This window comes from Ascochyta rabiei, chromosome 10 (assembly GCF_004011695.2).
Source record: "Ascochyta rabiei chromosome 10, complete sequence".
NCBI lineage: Eukaryota > Fungi > Ascomycota > Dothideomycetes > Pleosporales > Didymellaceae > Ascochyta > Ascochyta rabiei.
The window spans coordinates 377,397-398,003 of record NC_082414.1 but is presented as its reverse complement, the minus strand read 5'-3'; the positions used below and the strand labels follow the sequence as shown (position 1 = coordinate 398,003).

General features: G+C 55.7%; 9 protein-coding genes across 9 annotated transcripts, besides 16 other annotated features; 6 read left to right on the top strand and 3 right to left on the bottom strand.

Annotated features, from left to right (window-relative positions):
* Nucleotides 1–362: 362 nt before the first annotated feature.
* Nucleotides 363–930, bottom strand: EKO05_0006241 (MHF histone-fold complex component; the record flags this gene model as incomplete). Its single annotated transcript, XM_038940566.1, has 3 exons — nt 363–595; nt 715–838; nt 892–930. The coding sequence occupies 3 exons, from the start codon at nt 928–930 to the stop codon at nt 363–365; spliced, it is 396 nt and encodes a 131-aa protein (XP_038797747.1).
* Nucleotides 931–1,386: 456 nt separating this feature from the next.
* EKO05_0006240 (uncharacterized protein) lies at nt 1,387–1,710 on the top strand (the record flags this gene model as incomplete). The annotated part of the gene is made up of 1 exon (XM_038946058.1): nt 1,387–1,710. One exon carries the CDS (start codon nt 1,387–1,389, stop codon nt 1,708–1,710), a length of 324 nt encoding a protein of 107 aa, XP_038797746.1.
* Nucleotides 1,711–2,274: 564 nt separating this feature from the next.
* Nucleotides 2,275–5,601, top strand: EKO05_0006239 (uncharacterized protein; the record flags this gene model as incomplete). Its single annotated transcript, XM_038940535.2, has 2 exons — nt 2,275–2,693; nt 2,766–5,601. 2 exons carry the CDS (start codon nt 2,275–2,277, stop codon nt 5,599–5,601), a joined length of 3,255 nt encoding a protein of 1,084 aa, XP_038797745.2.
* Nucleotides 3,089–3,117: a tandem repeat.
* Nucleotides 3,229–3,276: a tandem repeat.
* Nucleotides 4,333–4,402: a tandem repeat.
* Nucleotides 5,602–5,720: 119 nt separating the features above from the next.
* Nucleotides 5,721–5,761: a tandem repeat.
* A 339-nt stretch (nt 5,762–6,100) lies between these two features.
* EKO05_0006238 (uncharacterized protein) lies at nt 6,101–7,612 on the top strand (the record flags this gene model as incomplete). Its single annotated transcript, XM_038940539.2, has 1 exon — nt 6,101–7,612. One exon carries the CDS (start codon nt 6,101–6,103, stop codon nt 7,610–7,612), a length of 1,512 nt encoding a protein of 503 aa, XP_038797744.2.
* Nucleotides 6,267–6,348: a tandem repeat.
* Nucleotides 6,440–6,459: a tandem repeat.
* Nucleotides 7,613–8,650: 1,038 nt separating the features above from the next.
* On the top strand, nt 8,651–9,555 carry EKO05_0006237 (Aminoacyl-tRNA hydrolase; the record flags this gene model as incomplete). Its single annotated transcript, XM_038940290.1, has 3 exons — nt 8,651–8,992; nt 9,042–9,439; nt 9,489–9,555. 3 exons carry the CDS (start codon nt 8,651–8,653, stop codon nt 9,553–9,555), a joined length of 807 nt encoding a protein of 268 aa, XP_038797743.1.
* Nucleotides 9,556–9,966: 411 nt separating this feature from the next.
* On the top strand, nt 9,967–10,932 carry EKO05_0006236 (uncharacterized protein; the record flags this gene model as incomplete). Its single annotated transcript, XM_038940285.1, has 3 exons — nt 9,967–10,005; nt 10,184–10,290; nt 10,440–10,932. The coding sequence occupies 3 exons, from the start codon at nt 9,967–9,969 to the stop codon at nt 10,930–10,932; spliced, it is 639 nt and encodes a 212-aa protein (XP_038797742.1).
* A 16-nt stretch (nt 10,933–10,948) lies between these two features.
* Nucleotides 10,949–10,976: a tandem repeat.
* A 144-nt stretch (nt 10,977–11,120) lies between these two features.
* Nucleotides 11,121–11,151: a tandem repeat.
* Nucleotides 11,152–11,541: 390 nt separating this feature from the next.
* Nucleotides 11,542–11,567: a tandem repeat.
* Nucleotides 11,568–11,961: 394 nt separating this feature from the next.
* Nucleotides 11,962–11,990: a tandem repeat.
* Nucleotides 11,991–13,076: 1,086 nt separating this feature from the next.
* On the bottom strand, nt 13,077–14,338 carry EKO05_0006235 (uncharacterized protein; the record flags this gene model as incomplete). Its single annotated transcript, XM_038940351.1, has 2 exons — nt 13,077–13,909; nt 14,140–14,338. 2 exons carry the CDS (start codon nt 14,336–14,338, stop codon nt 13,077–13,079), a joined length of 1,032 nt encoding a protein of 343 aa, XP_038797741.1.
* Nucleotides 13,534–13,584: a tandem repeat.
* Nucleotides 13,982–14,088: a tandem repeat.
* A 57-nt stretch (nt 14,339–14,395) lies between the features above and the next one.
* Nucleotides 14,396–14,484: a tandem repeat.
* A 30-nt stretch (nt 14,485–14,514) lies between these two features.
* Nucleotides 14,515–14,560: a tandem repeat.
* Nucleotides 14,561–15,853: 1,293 nt separating this feature from the next.
* Nucleotides 15,854–17,834, top strand: EKO05_0006234 (Lysine 2,3-aminomutase; the record flags this gene model as incomplete). The annotated part of the gene is made up of 6 exons (XM_038940407.1): nt 15,854–16,033; nt 16,090–16,402; nt 16,451–16,498; nt 16,588–16,807; nt 16,857–17,187; nt 17,289–17,834. 6 exons carry the CDS (start codon nt 15,854–15,856, stop codon nt 17,832–17,834), a joined length of 1,638 nt encoding a protein of 545 aa, XP_038797740.1.
* A 627-nt stretch (nt 17,835–18,461) lies between these two features.
* Nucleotides 18,462–19,483, bottom strand: EKO05_0006233 (uncharacterized protein; the record flags this gene model as incomplete). The annotated part of the gene is made up of 2 exons (XM_038940396.1): nt 18,462–18,879; nt 19,272–19,483. 2 exons carry the CDS (start codon nt 19,481–19,483, stop codon nt 18,462–18,464), a joined length of 630 nt encoding a protein of 209 aa, XP_038797739.1.
* Nucleotides 18,938–19,022: a tandem repeat.
* Nucleotides 19,096–19,121: a tandem repeat.
* Nucleotides 19,484–20,607: the final 1,124 nt, after the last annotated feature.

Genomic DNA, 20,607 nt, shown 5'->3' with positions numbered 1-20,607 from the left:
AACCCACACTCACAAAGCCTGCAGCTTTTGTAGAGTATTGCAGAAATATACGGTTGGAGATGGAAAAGATGGGTAAGCCAGTGCGGAACACTGCTTCTGTTGAAGAGTCTAGTGTTTTGGAGATGCAAAACTCTTTGTTTTTAGTGTGTAATTGTAATTTGACAATCTTGTGTTTTATAGATGCAATACTCGTTTTCAGTGTGTAATTTCGTGTGAGTGATTTACACCCACGGGTATCATACCAACGAGCGCCCGGGAATTCAACACAACCATCATGCTCTCGATTGGCGCAGTGACCATGCTCTCGATTGGCACAGTGACCATGCTCTCGATGGACACAGTGACGCAAGCCTAGCCCTCAGCTAAGCCTTTCCCTTCCCCTTTGCTCCACCGACAGGCCTCCCTCTCTTCTTGCCCTTTGTGACGTTGTGCTGTGGCTCTCCACGGCCCTCGGCAGCCTTCAGACGATCCAGCTCTTGCCGTAGCATGTCTTCGAGAGCTTCGTTGCGGCGCGTAAGCAACATGACGTCGTCGGTGTTGATAGCCTTGCGGCCGGCGTGACGGGAGAAGGTCTCGAGGTCGCGGGATGTGTTAGCTGAGTCGTGTCAGTTGGCGGACGGGAAAGTCCAAGTATAGTGTGTGGTGTGTAGAGAGATGGGCAAAGACGATTGGTCGTGACGTGATTGCAACTCCTTTGTCGAGGCAGGCACATACCGATCTGTGTGTATACCAGCTCGGTCAGTGCGCCGATGAACTGCGGTGTTGCGTTCAGATCGTCTGCGAGGAGGGCATCGTCAACGAACTGGCCGATTGAGTACCACAGAGCGGATTTAAGACGCTGTGGGGACAAAATCAGCGTGGAAGGCTACAAGCAGCACGTGGACGACGCACCTCTTCGCGCCCGGCAGCTTCGCCATCAACCGAGGCCATGATGCTGCGTCGTCTAGAGGGCCCCAGAACGACGGTGGGCGTGCAACACCAGGACAACGCCGCACGCGACGCGTTCGATGGTGGCCAATAGCGGGGGAGGCCGGAGGGTCGGAGGCGCAGATTCAGGCGCAGATTCAGGCGCAGATTCAGGCGCAGATTCAGGCGCAGACCTCGGCCTCACCGCCCGCCGATTATGCCACAGTGAGTGAGTGATTTGCCGGTGAAATGAACGTGCGCTTGTTTCCTCACTCATTTTCCCTTGCTTCGATCCAGCCCAATACAAACCTCCTCGCATACGTCTGCCTCTTGTGGCTGTCGCCCCTCACGCTGTGACATCGCACTCGTCACCCAACCACCCAACTGCTGCTGACAGCCCGTTTGCTCCAGTCGAGGACCACCAAACATCCACTCCACACTCCACCCTTGCAACCGCCGAACCACTCAACGACAGCAGCCATGGCCGAAGAAATCTCCTGGAATGCGCTCGTCGCCAACGTGGTCGAGTGGAAGGACCGCCTCGTCAACAACTCGGTCAAGTCTTGGGAGGAGATGACAGCGCAGCGCTGGATCCGCATCATCATCATCGTCGGTGCCTACCTGCTCGTGCGTCCATACCTGCTCGCCCACGCCGAGCGCAGCCGGAAGCGCCGCGCCGATAAGGAGGCTGCAGAGCTGGGTCTGCACACTGCCACGGAGCTGTCGGCCAACGACTTCCGTGGCGGGAGGAAGCACGCCAACAAGGGCGACGAGGGGCTGAAGCAGAGATCATCCTTGAGATGAGAGGGAGCGACATGGGCATTGCATTCCGCGGCGTTACTGGGTCTGCTACAAGCTTTGCGAAGCTTTTGGGGGTGCACAAATACTTAATGGAATGCCACAAGGAACTAGCTACTGAGGGCCGGGGCCTGACGCGATTTGCACGAGCACACTTGATCCATTCCTCACTGTAAGGCTTCTTCCTGTGTTTGAGCTCGACGTCGGACTTGGACGCCAGAACATGTCTGAGATGAGGACATGCACGAGTCTGCTGAGACAATTCCACCTGACTCCAGCAGAGCCCCCAGAGCTACACGGTACTTCGACATCTTTGCGCAAATCCACTCATTGATTCCATCTCTAATCCCTTGTCACAACCCTCCTTTGTCTTTCTGTTACGTTCGGTCTGACTTCTAGACGGGCCTCCACACGTCCACGCGACAACCAGGAATTCGACGCGCAGCTCGCCCACCTGCCATCATCCCTTGCTTGCAACAGCACGAATCGATATAACCACCATGGTGGGCCAGCACGCTGCCCATCTACCAGCGCAACTCTGCACTCTACCGTATGCCGGCCATACTCACCATGGCACCTCTTTCCATCATCGGCGCGCTGAGCGCTTTTCCCCTCGCTCTTGCGCACATGCAAATGTCATCACCGTCGCCCTTGAGAGACCCACACGCAGACCGCGACGAGCCCAAAGACTACAACATCCTTAGCCCACTGAACGCTGACGGCAGCAACTTTGCCTGCAAGGGCTACCACCTCAACACACCACTGACCACAGTCGCAACATATGCGGCTGGTAGCAAACAAACCTTGAGGTTGTCAGGGAGTGCAACACATGGTGGCGGTAGTTGTCAGATTGCGTTGAGCTGTGACGGCGGGTCAAGCTTTCATGTCATGAAAAGTATAATTGGCGGTTGTCCCTTGAGTGATCACTATGAGTACACAATACCTAAGGATCTACCGCCAGCCAAGAAGTGTCTGTTGTCGTGGACATGGTAAGACTGCCCTACTCCAAGTTCCCCCCATGGAACATCACAAAAAAAAGCGTTCGACCTGACAGTACACAGGTTCAACAAAATTGGCAACCGAGAGATGTATATGAACTGTGCCGTTGTCGACATCACCAACAAGGCTATGGGCAAGCGCGATTCTCAAGCTGCAGCAGCCGCTGCATTGTCAAGATACCCCGATCTGTTCGTTGCGAATCTGGCAGGCATTAACAGCTGCAAGATACAGGAGACTACCGATGTCGTCTTCGACAACCCCGGCAAACAAGTGTCTTACGGTGATGGTGACAGTGCCTCGATGCGACCGAGTTTCGCCAAGGGCCAGTGCACTGGAAAAGGGTCCAAGGATGCTGGCAAAGGCACAACACCGAGCAACTCCGGCAGTGGTGGTGATGGTGGTGGTGGTAGTGGTCAATGGACTCCACCAGCGAAAGCGACATCGCAACAAGGGAGCGATTGCGCAAGTAAGATCGCATCCGGAAAGTGGTATCCCGAATGCTTTGGCAGTAGTTCTCGAACAAACCAGCAGAAGCAACAGCCTGCGCAGCAACAACAAGACCAGCAACAGCAGAAAGTTCAGCAAAAGCCGAAGCCGTCACAGAGCGCGCCAAAACCAGACGGCAAGAAGTCAGAGACAAAGGTCCAGCAAGATCTCGACGCGTACCTGGCATCGCTTTACGCCAGAGGTCACGTCCGTAGGAGCATGGCACCAGTAGCCAACTATGCCGAAAACTACAGCCCGAAGAACGAGTATTCCGCAAAGGCAGCCGTCGCAAAAACGCATATACACACGGAAAATTGCAAACACAAACCTTCTGATTATCCTCCGGGATCTCACTACCACAACGTAGAGGATTTGGATCCGTATCCAGAGGATGGAGTCGATTACTCCAACAAGGACGTCTACAGTACTCAAGACTCGCAGTACCATGAGGATGCTGACTCCGCATACAAACGTACAGCTCGCCAGAAGCGGTGGGCATCGTACACCAAGCGCGCAGTACCAATCCAATTCCACCGTAGCGATGAGAGTGCGTACTATCAACAGCAAGCATCTGACCAGACATCTGCACGAACGTCTGACAATCTATCTGCGCAGAAATCCTACGAAGACATGAGCTCTCAAGAAAAATTTGAGGCTTTCCTTCGCAGGATGGTCGAGCTCAGCAATAACATGGCCTCACTCGTCAAGTACGCTGCTGCTTCCACTGTCAACATTCCGTACTATCACCCTGCTTCTACCTACGCTTACACTGCGGGTTATGCACATAACGCAGGTTATGACCGCAACGAAGCGCCTGCCACGGAAAGTGCTCAAAATGCAGGAGTGGTGCGCAGGCACAGTAAACGAGGCGTAATCTCATTTGCCAACGCACCACGGCCTCAAGTTTACCCCGGGCCCAGTGTCGGCAGCATCAGCGCACCAGGCGACGCTACCGATGCTGACGCTGGCTTCAAAGCGTGGTTCCCGGATCTGGTCCAAGGATTGGTGAGAAAGAGGCAGCTCGTTGACCCTGTGACCAGTGAGGCGAGCAGCGATGCGGGTGACAGCGTTAACATCTTCGAGGTACTGCTGAACTACCTCCTTAAGGCATTCGGCGACCCATTCAACATCCTCGATGACAACCCTGAAACTGATCCGGTGCCCGCGCCTGAGTCTGAGCCTGAGCCCGAAACCTTGCCATCAGGCGAGCCTGGATTTCTCAACGGTGAACCTGACATCGACTGGGACCACTTGAACGACATACTCAATGCCCCACCCTCGGATGATCCACCCAACGTCGACTACCCAGATTTCGAGATTCCGGATCTGGACGGGCACTATACTTTCCCGCCACAGATATTCGCGCCTGAATACCCAAAACCAGAGTTGCTGCCCGGCTATGTAGAAGGACCCAATGGACCAGTTTGGATTGGCGAAGGACCGGACCCTCAGGGAGATGTCTGGCCGCCCAACGAGCCCTCGATCATTATTTCCATCGAACCCATCGACGACTCGACACCTACTGATACACCTGACTCTACCGATGTGTACCCTGGGGAGGACAGCCCCGTCATCTTTTCGTGCGTTCAGCCCATCCAGCAGGTCGGCTTCAACTCCTGCTGGGGTGGATGCAATCTCACGGCCGAAGCAATTGCTGCCCACGATGTCTACCTCGAGAATTTTGCGGAAGAACAAGCCCAATATGAAGACTGCCTCGAGAACCAGGCACTGGCTGCTACATCGCCCATCGAGCCAGAGCACGGCACATATCCCGGCTTGTCTGAAGGCCCATTCGAGAACATAACCCCCCCACTCGAGGCACCAGATGCCAGCGGTCGTCGCCCTCGTCCAGGTCACTCGAACCCTCTAATCCCATACCCTCTTCCAGACAACTTCACAGGCCCCTACCCCTTGAACTCTACAACCGATGCTCCGTACCCAATCGCCAACACCTCGGCGCCAGCGAGGAACTACACAGAGCTCCAACCCTACCAGAACAAAACCCTCGGCGAGCTCGTGTCAGAAATCCTAAACAACCCTGCATCCCTCGGCCCCGCACCCATACAAGACACGCCAGCGGACCCAGTCGAAGCAGACACCTTCTCAGGCCTGACACCCGTACCGAGCGATTCATCAGACAACCTCCCGCCCATCGACCAGCACTCAAACCCGCTGCAGGAAGCCGCCGACCAGGCCGAGGACGGCGTCACGGTCCCTGAAACCCCTGTCTCCATCGATCCTAGTCTGGTGGATAGTATTACGGATGCGCTGCCGTGGTTCCTCGGACCTGGACCGGTCGTCACCAGCCATGTCCCTGCGGATGTGGCTGCGCTGAATAACAAACCTGGCGCTGCTGATGATCTGTGGCTTCAGGGTTTGTCTGCACCATTGGGGACCGAGGGGGCGCAGTGAGTGGTGGGTTTTGTTGTTGTGCAGGCGTTGTTGTAGGGATGGGGACTGATGTATTGACGAAAAGAAGAAATGACATGAAAAGGTATGATTATGAACTCGGCGGGAACGTTGCGCATTCAGTTTGTTTTTCGTTTGTTTTTCGTTTGTTTGTTTGTTTGTTCAGTTTGTTCCGAGACCGATGGCTGGGACAGAGGTTGGTTGGTTGGTTTTGTGTTTAGATAGTTTTGCACCGTGTAGCTCTGTATCAAAATGATTACAATTACGAACCATGCTTCTACCAATCCTGGACTTGCTGCTCGTTCCGTCTCTTCTGGATCAATGTAGACAACAAGCGTGTGCGATGGCGTTGGCCTGTGCCGTGTTTCTTCGTCTTCGTTTGCTGAGCATCTGTCTGTGACATAGATACATCACCCGCTCGTAATTCCATTCATATCCCCCCCTCGCAGTGAGATGCTTACGCTCCGCTATGCCTCATTGTCTTGCTCCATCGATACCCGCCATGCAGCCCTATATCCCAGACCCCGGGGCCCCGGCTTACCGCGACCAAGTAGCTTCCAGCATCCAAGGCCTGGTGTCCGGACAACGGCCGCGCAATCAGGCGATGAGCGGAGTCGGTACTGGGCGGTTGATGCTGGAGGGCGTGGTGGAGAGTTTGAGGATTTATCGGGAGTGGAAGGAGAAGGAGGAGAAGAAGAGGACTGAGGGGAGTGGAGATGGGGAGCGGAAGAGGAGGGGAACGGGGAGAGGCGGAAAGAAAGATAGGGGACATAGTCACAGGTCTCGAAGACATGGAGAAGAGAAACGTTCTGTCGAAGGGAGCGAAGAGCGACATGGACACCGTCGTCGTCGTCGTCGTCGAGAGGCAAGAGCGGGTAGAGACGCAGATCGAGAGGGTCGCGAATGCCATCACCAGGAAGAGAGCCAGCGCACTCAATCTCCGCAACCTACACTGTCCAGTGCTTTAAACACCGAAGAACAGCTACTAGGCCCGGACGGCACGCCGTTCGGATCGCTCCCGGTCAAGGGAAAGGGAGTGGGCATCGCTGCGCACGCTAGGACTGTGTATCGACACGTCAAAGCTGAGCAGGAGGCTGGACGTCGCAGTAAAGGGCTTGCTGAGAAGCATCTTGGTGCTTTTTGGAAGAAGAGGAGGAGTGTGGAGAGGGATGGTGATGAGGAGCCGCTGGTCAGGAAGGGTGGGCGTCGTGATCAAAGGAGTTCGGTATCTAGGGATCGCGAGGGTGGGAGACGCTCAAGAAGGGATGGCGGTGGTGTTTATGAGAGGGAGAGAGATGGTGGACAGGTGGCAGATGCAAGTGCACGTTCTGCGAAACCTGGACGGCCACCAACACCGTTCGCTCAGGGCTCATCGCTACCAGTGAGACCGTCACGACAAGGCAGCCGGCATTGTCGTCAGGATAGCATGGATCCTGGAGATGGACTGGAAGGTGGGGAGAGTAGCAGAAGTGCTGGACAGGCTCCTACTATCCATGTTCAATCGCCCGCGCCGCCTGAGCCTACAAAGTCTGTACGGTCAGCGACTCCATTCACAACGCCAACGCCTTCCAACGCTCCACCACCTCCTCCGATTTCGACCGCACCGTTTATGGTTGCGACGCCATATAACCTTACGCCATCGGTAGCTGATGTGCCAGTGCCTGTCGTTCCTGCTACTCCCTCGGCACCCTTACCGTCACGTCGACCACGTCGACCACCTCGACCACCTCCAACGCCACCTGCGCCACCTACCGGCGATGCAGCTCGCGGCGCACTCATGGCAGGATTTCTAGGCGGTGCACCAAATCTCCGTAAAGTTGACCCGAACAGGAAGAAACACTCCAATATGTTCTCAGCAGGTAGAGTCATTGCTGGATCCGACTCAGAAGGACGGCCGGTGTACGAGGGGACACCGCACAGCGATGAAGTCGAAGCACGTGAGCATGCTGAAGCGGTTGAAGAGCGGGAGAGAAAGGAGGAAGAAATCTTCAGAAGTAAGGTCTCGAGTGTTTGAGGTTTGAAGGAGTGAAAGCTGACGAGTATGTAGAAGTCAATCATCATCGTACTGTGACTCCTCTTACAGCACCACAGCCACGAGTGGCCATGCCCAGAAGTTTCCAAGATGAACTGACGGTAAAGTTACGCAGAATGGACGTATCCAGGCAAGGAGATCGTGGCGTAGCAGGACCTAGCCTTAGGATTCTGAGACCTCGTCCTTCTTCTGAGTCGTGGAGAACAGTCGCATCCAACCAGGAAGAGGACAGCAAGATACCCGACAAGACGTTTAGGGAGACGTTGGGCAATAGTTTGTCAGTGGGAAGCACTCCACAGCCGCAATCAGGTAAGCATGCGTCTTGAGGTGAGGCCTTGAGTCAGTTGCGCTGATGTTGACCAGCAACAGCAATGCCCTCTCAAGCTCGGTCAAGGACAGACACTCCTGCACCTGATGTGTTTGTGAACTTTGCTGCGAACATTGCTGGAGGTGGACCAGGCTGAGGCTTCGAGGATTTGCCGAAGGATGGCTCTGGTGCAAATCATGGTGGTAGAATGTGACAACGGTGACGTTGAGTACTAGTCTGGGTCAAGATTCTACGATATGGAGCGTTTCATTGGCGATGGCTGCAACTCGACGTGCTTTGCTGCAGCAAGCGAGTCGTCTTGGTTTCAGAGTCCAGCGTGCTGTTGCAACGGTGGCGAATCGGAGACTTCGTGACGAGGACGCGGTGGGGTGACGGATGGAGCCCCAGGCAGCGTCCAAGCTTCATCCAATTTCGCGGCATCTGGTCCGCTAGAACAAATGCGTGGTGTCCATCGTGTTGTGGCTGACGTTTCCATCTCTTTCTCTGGACTGCCTCTATCGAAGCTTGCCTGGCCTTCAGCTTGTAGATTCAACTGCTTCATTGCAGATTGTTGCGTCTTCCATCGCTCTTTCCGTGCCCCGCCCCGCAAACGTCATCTGGACCCTGAACTAGATAGGCAGCGACGCACCGCAACTTTCCCTGCACACACGCAGCCTTCACCTTCACCTTCAACACCACACCCGCCATCTACAATGCGTTTCTCGTCATCGGTCGTTCTCGCGCTGCCGGTGCTCGCAGTCGCTGAGCAGCAGATTCCCCTTCTCGACAAGGTGAAGAGCTTCTTCAACCAGGCAACGGCGTCGGTCGCTTCGGTCATCCCGTCTGCGCCCTCTGCGCCCTCTGCGCCCGTCGAGGCCGCCGCAGCCAAGGCCGTCGCCGTAGTCCAGCACGAGCTCACGCTCGAGAACTGGAAGGAGGTGCTGACTGTCGACCCCACCGTCAGCGCGCCCGCAACTCAGGAGTGGCTTATCTTCGTCACGGGCGGCAACAGCACATGCTACGGTTTCTGCGGACCCGCCGAGAAGGCATGGAACGTAAGTACCCACGACGGATTGCGCCGCACTTGATGGCTGACAACAGTAGGCATCGGTCCCTGTCATCGCTGCGCAGCCCTCTTCGCCCAAATTTGGCTTCATTGACTGCGAACGCGAGAGCATCTTCTGCAACTCGTGGTCTGTTGGCGCGCCTTCTCTGCTCAAGTTCCGCATCCCCAAGCCGCTGGCTGACCAGTCTGCGCCCGTTCCCGAGTTCCGCTACAAGCCCCTGAACCGCACCTCGACCACGACCGAGACCTTCAAGGAGCTGGTCGTCGACAACCAGATTGATGCCATCCCTCCATACGAGGGCCTCTTCCACCCCTTCAACGGCCTGTTGCAACAGTACGGTCTTGCGATTCCCTTTGGCTACGCTACCTGGGGCTTCTCCAAGATGCCCTCTTGGTTGCCCATGATCCTCATCTCATTCTTCAGCAGGACTTTCATGTAAGCAAACCACTACAACGGACTGGGAATCATGCTAACAAGCGAACAGGAGCAAGCGCATGAACCCTGGAGCTGCTCAGCAAGGTGGCGCCGCAGCACCGGCGCCCGCTCGCTAGAACTGAGCGTCTCTATACACACGCAACGGTGGTGTGATCTGACTACCGCAACTACTGTACATGGATGGGAGATTCGAGCGACTAGATATCACTTTGTATTTTGAGGATCTCTGCCTGGGTTGTGGCTTCTTTCTTGTCAAGACATGTGTTCTACACGGACGGACAGGATCTGGACGATTAGCGATGATGATAGGTGGGACAATGCGACAAGTTGAATGACAAAACTCGTTACTCCCTCATGGTCCAGACATTGAAGAAGTAGTGTGCACTACACCTGTTGTACTGAACTGCGAGTATCGTCACGTGCACATGCGCGGAACGGCAAAACTCCGGTTGGCGGAGGCGGAGGTGAACGCGACCCATGAGATTTCTCGATGTCGTTCAGACGCTCCCGCAACATCACAGCCCAACATGGTCAACATAATAGCGCGTGCGCGGAAACTGCAACAGGTGCGTTCGCATCTCCATCTCATGGAGTGACTTGGAACAACATACTAACGCCCCTCGCAGAAGGTACGATTCGCTCCTCCGCATACCTACCCGAACGCTATCCAATCCTAGCCCAGTCCACGACCCCTTACCGACCGCAATGGGATGTGTATGGGCCATTGCTGACTGCTGGAAATAGCTGCTGTGGATAAGATGCGGGCCTGGCGCATTGGTGCTGCCCAAGGAGGTGTCGAAGATTAGCATGGAGTTCAACACCAAGATTTACGGCGGACACAGAGGCGCGAGGTATGCACAGTCTCTTGTTCTGTATTTCTCTTGGCGCAGATTTGTCAAGCGAGGCAGGAAAGAGAGGATCGAACATGCCATCACAAACGGCCAGAGACAGGCAATTGAACACACGACAACAGCGCCCTCGACTAACACCCACCCCCCAGGAAATTCTGGCGCGAAATGCTGCCGCGAATGAAATACCGCAACCCCTCCATCCCCATTGAGATATCGCGCCACACCTCCCCGGACGGCCCGGCCCTGCTGCACATCTACACAAAGTCGACGCCCAACACCCCAGACGGCTCCGCAAACACATCCGTGCCCTCGCTGCACACGCAGTCGGGCACGGCCGAGACGCCGCCCTCGAGCACGCCCAACGCGCGCAACACGCTGGTCCCGGACGCGACGGCGCCAACGCACACGATCAACATTCGCGACCAGGCGCCAAGCGAGATCCTCGACGAGCTGCTGGCCAAGCTGCCGGAGAGCGTCGTCGTCCGCGCTACGCCCGAGGAGGAGCAGCAGATGGCTGAGATGGCCGAGTTCCGCGAGAGGAGCGAGGCGGATCGCGTGCTGGTGCGCGAGAGGCTGATGAAGGAGCGGAGGGAGGCCGAGTTGCTGCGCATGGCGAGGGGTGAGACGGCTACGGCTGCTTAGGCGGGCGTGACCGAAGGAAGAGCGGAGAGAAGAGGAGAGGAGAGTGTAAGAATAAACTCAATCTGCGAGCATGGTGCACTAGACGGTTATGGTGTTGGGTGTCGTGGAAACAGCATAGCAAGAGGAACGTGTATAGATGTTGTATATCACATTTACCCGCTCCAGAGCTCTCTGGATATCAACATCTACATCACCATCACCATCACCATCACCATCACCCACCCACGCACGCCCAACTTGGTGTCCTTGGCTCAACTTGCGCTCTGCAAAGAAGAGCATTGACATGCACATGCCACCTCGAGTCAAGCAACGCCAATTCCACTCGATCGAGCACGATCCCCCAACCCTCCAAGCATCGACTCGGCACCTACGAATCCATCCACGCCGGAGCCACCAAGCCCAGCGCAACGCCTTCCTTTTCGGCTCGACACAGCGAGCGAGGCAGGAAGCAACGACTCAGCGTGGCTGGCGGCACTCGGGTGCTCTGTCCGATGGCATTAGCCTCCCCGGACGCGAGGGTGCAAGGAGCCGAGGAAGGAAGCTAGCCGAGGAAGCAGGTATTCCTCGGTCCAGCACGGAGTCGAGAAAGGGGAAACGGGTGGGGTCGATGAGACGGAGGAGAGAGAGAGAGAGAGTGTGTGTGTGTGTGCAGATGCTGGGAGAGGCAGGTTTGCGAGGTGCTCGATTGTTGCATGGGATGGTGTAGGGTAGGATGGGAACGAGAGGGAAACCAGGAAGGAGCGAGCTGAGGAAGGATCCATGATTTTGGCGTTGCACCGCAGAGGATAGCCAGCTGGGCTTGTTCGGTGCAAGACGAAATGGCACAGTCCATTCGTAAACAGAGCAGGGAAAGGAAAGAAGCGGTGGGGCAGGATTCTGGATGCGTACCCGACGGTCGACGACAAGGAGGCCGGCGTGGGAAAAAAGGCCAGCTAATGGGCGGCGTGCAGAGCGCCGCACCCACTTCGAGAGCGTAATGGTGGGGTCCTGCACGCTTTCTCGACCAAGAAGAAAACCCACCGTCCTCGCGCTGAGCTGGACCGGGCTGGGCTTGGATGCAGGCGTGCGTCTGCAGACTCACCGAAGGAATGCACAAGCAGGCACAACCATGGACGCGTCCGAGTACAGCAGCCAGTAGCGCATCTAGTCCTTGGCGCTTGGATGCTTGTGCCACGGCTGATGAAATAGGACATCTGTCACGGGTCTCGGAACCCAGTCGATCCCTGCGTGTGCGGTTGGGTGGCTGCACGCCCAGGGTGATGCAGCTAAGGGAACTGTGAGACCGTTGCATACGAAGACGTTGTCTTGTCGTTGGCATGGCCAGTGCCGTCTTCCGTCATGCGCTCTGGTGCGCGCTGTTCACAAAACATGCTCTTGCAGCTGGCGTCGTTCAATGCCCGTGTTCGAAGCGGTGGACTGGTAAGGTAAGAAAACACACCAAAGAGAATTGGAGTGCGGAGAGACGGCGAAATGGCAGATTCGGACGATTTATAGACGGAAACCATTGAACGACTGCTAGACGAACGCTCGACATGTACTGGGCTGGGACACAATGTTGATGGTCACAGGAAGAACAGCTGCATGTCGGAAATTGCAATTGGTGTTCTGCGCAGGGGAAAGAGATGCATTACGTATCCTCATCAGTTAGAGGCAGCCGTCTTGAGTCGGTCGCCATGTGTGTGACACTGCAACGATCGTTGGTGCAGCACATGCTACGCAAACGATCTTGTGGCTTGCATCTCGCCCAGGCACGGTACAAAGGCGGTTGGGCAGGATGCTCATTGGCGGTGAGTGAAGTTGCATCTTCACAGTAGTAAGTTCGGTTGCATTTTACCAAGGACATGGATGGGCTGGCTGCAGTGTGTTCTCTGCAGTGTGTTTCCATCGAGTGTGCACGAAGGCTTGACATGAAAATCCATGTCAGCAGCTGACAACGTAGCACGGTCGACACTCACGCGCCTTTCTCAAAAAGCAATGCACTCGGATGGAACCAGGCGGTTGGGACGAAGACACGGTAGTGGCTGCCAGATGTCGATCAGATAAGACGAGGAGTTGGCTAGTAAAGGTCTGTGTGTGGTGTTGTGCGATTGGTGGACAGTTATACCATTAGTCTAGCAGGCCCTATACGAGAAGATGCACAACGGTTACGCAATGCCAGCGCCTCTCCACCAGCTTGTGGCGCCCAGTACGAAAACAACGACCATGGCATCGCTGACAACTGTTGTGTATATGACACCGTAACGGCCAAGGGTTCTGACGTAGCCACCGTACGGCGGTGGTAAGAAACCTGCCACGGTGCTCAGGATCCCGCTTCCCTGCAACTGACCGTTTTCAACAAAGTAGCGCGAGGACTGCATGATGAGCTCGAAGGTAGCGAACAGGTAGAAGAAATGTGCAAAGTTCTGCGAAGGCGTGGCTCCCACAGTCCAGTCTTCGTCGACAGGGATAAGGGCGGTGTTGCGTGACAGCTTGGAGCCAGTGAAGGGTGTCTGCAGGACAATGTAGATGGCAAGGCCCAGCGAGAACAGAGAGTGCACCAAGCGCCATATCCAGGCCGAAGATTGCTCTGGTGACGGCTCCGTGGCCCCACCAGTACCCGTGCCAGCACCAGCACCAGCACCAGCACCAGCACCAGCACCAGCACCAGCACCACCCATGGCAGAGAGCATGTTGGCGAGAGCGGGAGGAAGATCGCCCGGACCGCCCGGGTGTGGGTGACGGCGACCCGGCATGGCAGGCATGGCACCTGGTCCGGCGCCCATCATCTGCTGAAGCATGGCCATCATGGGGTCCACGGATGGGTCGCCTTGGCCTGGTGGAGGCTGCGGGAAGGCAGGCGTGGGGTCGGCATCGAAGGCGAAGGGGGAGGGGCGACGTGGTTGAGATGCAGGCGTGTAATGATGGTGGGAGATGTCTACTTCATCTGGGTCTGGCGTCGCGGAGCCGGACAAAGCTCGAGACGCTGGTGCAGGTTGGACTAGGGACGCAGTTAGCCGTCGGCTCGTACTGTCAACCGCCAACGTGGTGCAGGCCACCGAGAAAGTGCAGACACGCACGCACGTAGGCAGACACGCCGCATGTAGGCAGGCACGCCGCATGTAGGCAGACACGCACGCATGTAGGCACACACACACGCATGTAGGCACACACGCCGCATGTAGGCGCCGACGCGCATTGGCTGGCTCTGGAGGCCGGGCGTGCACCTACCGGGTACATCTTTCTGTATCTCGCTTACGTCTTTGGGGGGGCCGCCCTGCAGCGCAGAGATCTTTTGCAATCGAGATGCACCGCTCTTCGCAGCCAGGCGCTCTCTGCGAAGACGTGCCTTTTGCTGCGCGGGCGTCTCTGCAGCAGCAGGCCCAGGCGAGGCTGCGGGTACGTCCGGTACGTCAGGTACGTCAGCCATGTCCGCGGGCTGGGGGCGGGGACGGCGTGATCTATGGAATGGCCGTGGACCTGAGCAGAAAGGGGAAGAGCGGGGAGAGTAGAGAAGAGAGATGAGAGAGGAGAGAGGAGAGAGGAGAGAGGAGAGAAGAGGCAAAAGAGAAGAGAACAAAGGAGGTGGTGGATTCGTTTGATGATGAGCTGAGAGCTGGGAACTGAGAGCTGAGAGCTGGAGCTGGAGCTGGAGTCGACTCAGCGCTCAGCGGAGGGGCCATGTCATGGCGGAAAGCAACCACTCTTAGCGCGACAGGGGCCAGCAGCCAGTCCTCGCGCTAGGCAGGACCCACCTGCACCTTCACTCATCCATTCGCCTCGTGTCACCACATGTCCCATGATTCGCCCTCTGTCATGCTCTTTCTCGACGCGACATGGGCCGCCGCCGTCGCACCTTGGCTGGGAGCCTGGGACGACCCGCTCCTCCCGCCTTCCCGATGATCGACTCCTTCCACTAACGGCCTATGCGCCCTGTACTCCACCCTCCACCTCTTCTACCCACGTTACACCCTGCCTGCTCGCTTCACCGCATCTCCCACCTGTCCAGCGTTCCCACTTAGGCACCCCTCCTCTTTCCTCATCCTATTGCAACGGCCCCTATCCCTCCTGAAGCTGCGCAAACTCGGTCCGTCGTGCTACACAAACACATGGCCTATTTCACCGCTTCTGCCGTGCTCTTTTGCAACACAGCCCGCTGGGTTTTCACGTCCATGGGCCTGGGTCCGCGTCCTCCAAACATGCCCAACGGATCTGCTCCCGTACCTGTGTATTCGCACAAACGCATAACATTGCCCACGACAACATGTTCTGTCACAATCCTGCTTTGCTGCTAGCCCGATGCAGGGTCTCTGCTTTGCTCGGTCGTTGTCATGTCCCCTACGGACACAACGATGTACTGAACTAGTCTACTCCAACTCCCCGCGGATGAGCCGCCGACGCTTCCATCCGAGACATACTCTGAACTAGTTAGTTTTGTCGATTCTCCGTCCTGTCGTCCGCGTACCACCGCGTACTTGTTCGACTAGAAAGGCTACCGTCTGCCGCGCAGTGCAACTCCCTCGCGACCATGACGTCTGCACCCTGCTTCTACAGGAACCATGGCTTCCCATCTAGCCCTCCAGAGTCAACTGTGGAGTCTTCCAGTAGCGTTTCGCACTCAACGAGGCTGGACGGGATCATCATGTCGTGTTACACAATTCGAATATCTCCCTGATATCTGCACCCGCGCCAAAACCCGAATCCATCCTTCACCACGGAAGCACTGCAGTGGGTCTTGCACACGGTTTCACAGCAATCGCTGGCTCGAGAGAGCTTCTCCAAAACACCACACTCCCCTCGACCGTGCCTTTATAATACACACGGTAGCAAGCCCTCTTCCATCCATCCCAACTTGTCCCTCTTCCATCCATCCCAACTTGTACCTCTCCCCTATCCTTCCTTTCCTCTTCTGCCCCACCAGTCAATCCAACGCTTCTGGAAGACAATGCTCCTGAACACGGTCAGGCTTCAACGCCTAGTGTTGAGGTCGAAACCTCTGGGTGCCAATCACACATTCGCAAAATGTAGATCGCAGTCGACGTCTGCCGCACAAGAGCCCTATTGGCAAAGAATCAAACCATGGAAAGACGTGCCCGCAGAAGACTTCAAGTCCTACCGATGGCAGGTGAGTCGATTACTGTGTGTTACGTGCGAGCGAAGAGGTTTGACTCGACCATCCAGCTCGCCAACACTGTGCCAGACACAAGGAAGTTACATCGTTTCCTGTCCGATGTGTTACCAGCACATCTTGGTCCGACGAAAAATCCTCTACTCAAGAAGATCAGAACCAGACAACAGTTCATCGACGACGCAACAGCTGCACTGAAATTAGCACCAATGGCAATCAGACTTACTCCTCACCTGTTATCCGTCATCGACTGGGATAATCCCCTAGATGATCCAATTCGTCGGCAATTTCTTCCGTTGGCAAGTGGGATCGTGCCGGATCATGAAGGCTTGAAACTTGATTCGTTGAATGAGCAAAGCGATTCGCGTACGTTGTCAAGCTTCAGCCGGAGACTCGCCCACTGACTGCTGACAGCTGTACCTGGCTTGGTCCATCGTTACCCTGGAAGAGCTCTATTCCTAGGTGCGTTTTTCTTGTTTTGTTGAATTGCCTATTTCGGACTTGGCGTCATCATCTCTGCTGCATCTGCGCTATTGTACTAACTATCGTAGCGACTTCCATTTGCCCAGTGTACTGCCGATTCTGTACCCGCTCGTACGCCGTTGGAGCGAATACCGAAACGGTGTCGAAATCACCACAGAAGCCCAGTCGCAGGCGATGGGAGGTTGTCTTTCAGCACATTGAGAACACTCCGAGCCTCCATGATATCGTCGTTTCCGGCGGCGACGCCTATTACTTGCAGCCCGAAGATCTAAAGGAGATTGGCGAACGGTTTGTTGATCCCGTGTCTCAGCAGCGCCCAGGATCTAATTGTTTGCAGACTGCTTAGCATACCTCACATCCAGCGCATTCGTTTCGCATCGAAAGGCCTCGCTGTAGCGCCATGCCGCATTGCAGATGAAACGGATCAGTGGACCAACACATTGATCGAACTCTCTAACAAAGGCCGAGACATGGCTAAGCAGGTTTGCCTACACACGCATATAAACCATGTCAACGAGATCACATGGGTTACCCGTGAGGCCGCCAACCGTCTGTTCAAACACGGTGTGATTGTGCGAAACCAATCAGTGCTCCTCAAGGGTGTCAATGACACTAAAGAAGACCTATCAAATCTCATCGAAACGCTTGCAAGCATGAACATTCAACCAGTACGTACCTGTCTCCTTCGTTTCAAAGTCTAGCATCTTGGAACTGGAGGGGAACCCTCGTCATGAAATCACTCACGACAGAGGCTGACTTGCATGTACAGTATTACATCTACCAGTGCGATATGGTACGCGGCGTTGAAGACCTTCGCACGCCTCTGAGCAAAATCATTGAGCTTGACAAAGAACTACGCGGTACACTGTCAGGGTTCATGATGCCAGCGTTTGTCGTCGACCTTCCTGGCGGCGGCGGCAAGCGTCTGGTGAGTACCTATGATTCGTACGACGCAGAAACAGGAATTGCAAAGTATAGAGCGCCGGGTCTGCCTGGTTACAAAGGTGCCCTCGAATATGAATATCACGACCCGAAAGTGGTAACTGAGCTCGCTGTGGAAGAGCTTCGCCAAGAGCAGGAACAGGCTCTCGAGCAGGAGATGCCTCTGCAAGAGTTCACGAGCCCCAATGTACCACGACCCGCGCTTTGCACTCCACTTTCGGGAATAATTCGACAAACTCCGCCATACATCTACGAATCCAGTCCCACGCAGGCGTCCATTGCCGCCAACGCCCGCCTGATGTCGGTCAAGCCGGAGGATTTAGCGCCACACATCGGTACCAACAACTGGCAGCCTTCTGCAGTCGCGGCGTAAGACAACCTGCAAGCCTACGCTGTATGCGGCAACCATCGCCGCACGACTGCATGCTTTGTATTTACCCCCTTGCTAGCTCGCAGCTACTTACGTCTTTCCTCGGATTTGCAGTCGTCTTTCTTCAGCCTCGTGGCTTCACCAAGTGGAACAAAGTTTTGGACGCCCAACCGGGCTAGGAAAAGATTGAGGAGTGCAATCTTTTGTCACTGTTTCCTACGAATGTGAGGTTTTTTGTATTTTTCTGGTAGGGGCATCAGCGTCGCAGCGTTCTCGAATACCCACTTCCTTCCCATCAGCCACTTTGTTTGGAGAAAGAGTTGGTACAGCGGGGCACACAAAATGGACATGGCTTGGATGTATTGTATCTTTTGGTATTTACACTTGGCCGATTGCAAGCGACTCTTGCCCTAGAATAACAACAACGTACATGGATCTATATCACCTCCTACCATTCAAACGTGCGCTAGCGCATCATCGAAGCCGCTGTGTCGTCTCTTTCCGAGAGAGGCTGGTTCTGCGAGCATGCCATGCAGCCTCCAAGACTCGATGGGTTGCATGCGTGCCCCCGAACCATCTCAAACGCACTACCGATTGGCCCCCAACACATGCTCCTCGCCCGCCGGCCCCTCAGGAGTCCACCCCATCCAAATCCTTAACCATGTGACAAATCCTAATCCCCGCCCCGTTCGGACACGTCACGACATCCTCCCTCCCACTCCTCCTATACCCACACCTCTCGTACAGCGCGACCCCACTCAACGTGGCCCCCATCTCCAACCGGCCAAACCCCGCCGTCTCGCTGTTCCCCTCCGCCGCCCGCCCTTCGCAGTACCGCATCACCATGGTCCCAAGCCCCTGCCGCGCGAACACGGGCGCCGTGAAGATGGCTCGGATGCTGGCCCGGTCTACGGCTGGGTCGCGCTTCGCCGGCATCCGCAAAGACGAGGGCGCGTTGTTGCCGCCGTACAGCGTTTGCCGAAAGGACCAGCCGCCGCAGGCGGCGATTGTGCTGGGGCTGTGGAGCGGGTGCAGGATGTAGTATGTCCTGGTTTGGCTCTGTCAGATACTGTGCGTGGGTTTTGGGTGGGCTGGTGTGGTGTAGTTGTGCTGTGCTGTGCTGTGTTGTGCTGTGCTGTGCTGTGCTGTGCTGTGCTGTGCTGCTGCTGTGCTGCTGCTGCTGCTGCTGCTTTTGCGGTCCTTGTCCATGGGCAGCTAGTTTGTTTTTCTCTTGCTACGCCACGTCGTTCTCTGCGTGGTTTAATTTTTCTTTTTTTTTTCTTTTTCTTTGGATGCCGTGGGAATTGCATGGCCATGTCCATCTTTCTCGGCAGCGCGTTCAACTGTGGTTTGCTGAACCTACGCTTCATCCTGGGTTTTGGATGTTGTACGTCTTCCGGCCATGGGGACTTTCACGAAATGAGATCCTGAGGTACCTACTGATCTCGTATCAACACGGTGTCGGGGCCGAATAGATACCCTATCGATCCGTCGAGCTCCGCATCGGTGTAATACCCTTTTCCCAGCGCCCGGAGAGACTCTCCAATCATGGCTTGTAGCGCTGGTATGTCGTCCATTGTTGCTGCGCGGAAGGCATACTTGTGCGTCGCTTCCTGCGCTTTGGCGTCTGCGATGGGGTCGTGGTGGGTCATGGTGGGCGAGATGGTTCGGTGGTTGCGATTGTTGTGTTGTAACAGAGTGAGGGGAGATTAAGCGTAACTTTGTCTCAAGCTTCGATCCAGGGTTGCTAACAGAGTCCAGTATATGTTCTACGAAGTTGTTCTTGGGGTTGTGGCTTGGTGTCGATACCGGGTCGATCGGCCCTTTCTATCCGGTCGCTTCCCGACGGAAAGAGCATGACCTGGCTGCCAAACATGTCCAACATCCTTGTCTTACCCCACGTACGTACGATTCGATGTGGGTGTCGAGCACTCGATGCTCTCTCGTAGCAACATGTTTTCTTGGCTTTCCGTCAAGTACAGTCGTCAAATGTACCGTGTGTCGATCAGCCGACAGCCCAGACTTGAACCAATCTCGCGAGTTCCAGGCATAGGCCTCGTTACTCATAGCTGTACAGCCCATCTCCTTCTCGTAGTTCCGCCAACGCACAGATATCCTCTTCTCTCTTGCAATCTCACGCATGGTGGTCTTGAAGACGCTCACTTGAGCCAGCATCTCTAGTGCTCCGCGAACTTCAGGACTGGTGTCCCAGGTAGCGACTCTTGTGAAGTCCCAATCTTTTGCTTCTCGAAACGCGCTCAGAAGAATGACATCGCCTACATAATCGGAAGATGCGCGTTGATAATCCACTAGAGTGGCTGTTGGTAAGACGATCAAAGTGTTCTTCTCAATACCGGCTTTGGTGCGCTGGGCTTCCCTTTTGAACACCTCGCGCACATAGTCGGTCCATATCTGCGTCCAACAACGGTCGTACACCCAGGTTGGCGTACGCGTCCTAGGCATTCTCAAGCCACGGATCCTTGCTCAAGGTCATCTCGGCGTTGAACATTGCCGTCCAGCCCAACTTCCCACAGAAGTGTGGTGTACAGCTGTAAAGCACACTGATTGTGGTCTCACTGGAGCCATCGCTCTGCAGTAGAGTTGACACCAAGCCATGACCACGGTACGGTAGAGCTGTCACGACAGAAGTGATACAGTAGCCTTTCCTCTTGCATACTCCCTTCCCTGCGCGTCGCTCGTGGGCAGGTCTCTGCGCATGGTCTTGCAAGTGGAAGGCGGAGCTGCGGTGCCCATCACGGCGGACCAAGGATGGCAG